Source organism: Lupinus angustifolius, chromosome LG01 (genome assembly GCF_001865875.1).
Source record: "Lupinus angustifolius cultivar Tanjil chromosome LG01, LupAngTanjil_v1.0, whole genome shotgun sequence".
NCBI classification, from domain to species: domain Eukaryota; kingdom Viridiplantae; phylum Streptophyta; class Magnoliopsida; order Fabales; family Fabaceae; genus Lupinus; species Lupinus angustifolius.
Window position 1 is genome coordinate 16,084,772 of NC_032009.1, and position 3,766 is coordinate 16,088,537.

At 38.1% G+C, this 3,766-nt stretch overlaps 1 protein-coding gene across 1 annotated transcript; it reads left to right on the plus strand.

Annotated features, from left to right (window-relative positions):
- On the plus strand, positions 525 to 3,521 carry LOC109354835. Its single transcript, XM_019597634.1, has 4 exons — positions 525 to 1,439; positions 1,524 to 2,888; positions 2,996 to 3,085; positions 3,393 to 3,521. Exons 1-4 carry the CDS (start codon positions 525 to 527, stop codon positions 3,519 to 3,521), a joined length of 2,499 nt encoding a protein of 832 aa, XP_019453179.1.

The following is a 3,766-nucleotide window of genomic DNA, read 5'->3' on the forward strand; positions in this document are numbered from 1 at the left end:
TTTTAATAACTTCAATTTTTATTTAAATTTGATTATTTCTAAAAACCAATGCAAATTTACCAACCAAATCTTGTACCTAGTTGCTCAATTGATTCTTGTAGAAATTAGTATAAATCCACTCCGCTCCCTGAGGATGATATCCCGGTACTTTACCGGATTTTATTACTTCTACGATATGGTACACTTACCGTCACATAAAATATTTAACAAGTTTTTGGTGCCGTTGCCGGGGAACAATGTGCTATTTATATTAGTTTCTGAAGATAGTTTATTGAGTAGTCGTAATTAATTTTTTTTGTAAGTAGTTTTCGTTTTTTTTATTACTTTGTGCTAACCCTTGTTGTAGTCTTCTCATTTATGCTCTTGAGAGGAAAAGTTACTGAAGATCAATTGTAGTTTAATCCTGAGATTGAGCGATCAACCAAGAGCAACAAGAAAAAAGCAAAAGACAAGAAGAAGTAGGGTAGTCAGGAGGCATAGTCTAGTTCTCAACAGACAACAATCTCATAACCTCAATCTAAAAAATGGAGAATGCGAATACTACAACTGGAAATAATGAGAGACCTAATCCTCCAAGAAGAACATTGGGTGATTATGCAATGTACCAAGGTCCGAGGCATTACTCAAGCATTGTTATTCCACATACAGAGAGAACAATAGAAATTAAGCTAGCATATTTGGATGTGGTTAGTGCACACCAATTCTCTATGAAGGATTATGAAGATCCTTATGCGCATCTAGACAACTTTTATGAATTGGTGACAACAATGGGTTATAATGATGTTGAAAGGGAAGTTGCATACATGATGTTGTTCCCATTCTCTCTGTTGGGAGAAGCTAGGGAGTGGCTAAAATCCCATCCAAGTCAGAGCTTGACTAGTTGGAGTGACTTGGAGTCAAAGTTTTTGACAAGGTTCTTTCCACCATCTCGTTATGTGCATGCAAAATTTCAGATATCAACTTTCAGGCAAGGTGCTGATGAATCATTTTATGAAGTTTGGGAGCGTTTTCAGATGTTGTTGAGAAAATGCTCCAACCATGGCTTTGAAGATATAGATCAACTTAACATATTCTGCAATGGATTGAATCCTGACACCAAGATGATTTTAGATGCAGCAGCAGGTGGAACAATGATGGTTGTGGATACTGAACAAGCTATAAGGATCATAATTGCCTTATCTTCAACAGATAGGCAAGCACAACACAATCAGAGGTCAGTACAAAAAAGAGGAGTGCTTGATTTGAATACATCAGATGCTATCTTAGCACAAAATAAGATTCTGACTCAGCAAATTGAAGCACTTAAAAAGCAAATGTCCAAGTTGCCGCAACAACTAAATGTTGTGCAACCTGGCCCGACTCAACAACAAGTGATGAGGTGTGATTTTTGTGGAGGTGATCATTTAACTGGTCATTATTCTATGCCAAGTTCTAATCAGGTGGAAGATGTGTAGTATGTCAACAACCAACCTAGACAAGGAAATTTCTCCAACAACCCTTCATACATTAATCAATTTTCGCAGGGTTGGAGGGGAAATCAGAATCAGAATTATGGTTGGAGACCAAAAGTAGGGCCATCAAATAGACAACCATCATTTCAGCAACCATTCCAACTTGATCAACATCCACCAATGCATGAAAGACTAACAAAGTTGGAGGATACTTTGGAAAAATTCATGCAAGTGTCACTCACAAACCATAAAAATACTGAAGCATCTATTAGGAATCTGGAAACACAAGTGGGTCAGTTGGCAAAACAGATGGCAGAGCAGCATTCAGATCACCAACATTTTTCAGCCAACACTCAGACTAATCCCAAGGAGCATTGCAAAGCTATTACTATTAGGAGCGGGAAGGTGATTGGTAAGGATGTTGGTGAGAATGTGGCGGTGGAAGAAGAGGTGCTGGAAGAAAAAGAGATTGAGGGAGAAAAACATGAGTCTGGAGAGACACAAGATGATGAAAATGCAAATAGTAAGGACATGAATAAACACAAAGAGGAAGAAAAGAAGAAGAGTGATCTGCCACAATTGAAGAATCTTCCTTATCCAAAGAATCCTTCCAAGAAAGACAAGGAGAGACAATATACAAGGTTCATGGACATATTCAAGAACCTTCAAATCAATATTCATTTCATGGAGGCCATGGAACAAATGCTTACTTATGCCAAGTTCATGAAGGATCTGTTGACAAGGAAGAGGAAGTTTTCTGAGGAGACAGTGACACTTGAAGTTGGTCGTAGTGCTATAATTCAAAAGTCTTTACCTGAAAAGACTAAGGATCCAGGAAGCTTCACAATACCAGTCACTATTGGAGAGTTATCTGTCAGGAAAGCACTACTAGATTTGGGTGCTAGTATTAATCTCATGCCTTTGTCTATGCTGAAGAGAATTGGAGATTTAGAGATCAAACCCATGAGGATGACTCTGCAACTTGCAGATAGGTCAATGAAATTTCCATACGGGATTGCAGAAGATATCCTTGTTAAGGTAGACAAATTGGTATTTCCAGTTGACTTCGCGATAATGGATATTAAAGAGGATGAAGAAGTTCCTCCGATATTGGGCAGACCTTTCATGAAGATTGCTAGGGTGAATATTGATGTTGATGAGGGCAAGCTAAAAGTCAGGGGACAAGACGATGAAGTGAACTTCAATGTGTTTGAAGCCATACATCCTCCGAAGGACAAGCAACATTGTTTCAGAGTAGATGTCGGTGAAGAACTATACATGAATGACACACATCTATACAAAAGCAGTCTTTTAGAGAAAGCTTTGATGGTTGCACCTGAAGGCATAAATGCAGAAGATGATAATAGTATTGAGACTTGTGTAGCAGAGCTAGGTGTATACCGAGAGGTTTCATCTCAGCATGTCCAAACTGAGGAGGTAACCAAAACTCAGGAAATTGAAACTCAAAAGTTGGACCTGAAAATGCTACCTTCACATTTGAAGTATGCATGTATGGATGAAGGTAATAAATCAATTGTGATTAGCAACTATTTATCACTCGGGGAAGAACAAGGTTGATTGAAGTCCTGAAAACAAATGATGGAGCGATAAAATTGCCAGATCCAGCATCTCAAGTAAGCTGGATAATTAATGGACAAATGGTCAAACCATACTTGGGTGGTGATGTCGAGCGGCTCACCACAATCATCTACCTCGAAAACATATAAAGAAACAGGCGTCGAGCTAATGACGTTAAACAAGCGCTACCTGAAGGCAATCCAACTTTTACTGTTTTCATGTTATTTTATTTTTGTTACCAATGTTGTTTTGTTGTATATAAATCATTTCATAAAAGACTTTCACGCACTCCACTTTTCCATCATGAGTCAACAATTGTCTTATGTAGCACATCAGATTTAATATCCAGACAACCAATTCTAGATGAGCCCTGAAGATTTCACTGTCCAGTATCCCTGGCCTGGGGTCAGGCCTACTTTTCTAGGGGAGGCAGGAGATGGTGGACCATCTGGTTCCGATGCAGATGATGATGAAGAAGAAGTGATGTGGTGATGAGCATATGATGAAAACAACAAACGGGTTCTTTCATTTCAATGTTTCAAGTCATTTATGTTTAAGTAGTTGTGTGGTGACTATATGTAGTTGTTTTTATTCCAAGGGTGTTCAATCATGTATGTGTTAGTCTGTCTATGAGTAGTAATGTGTTTAACTCAATAAAGTGGGCATGTTTAGAAGAAAATTCAAAAATAAATCCAATTGTGTTTTCATGCTAGAAAAAAATTGTGTAGACCTTGTGA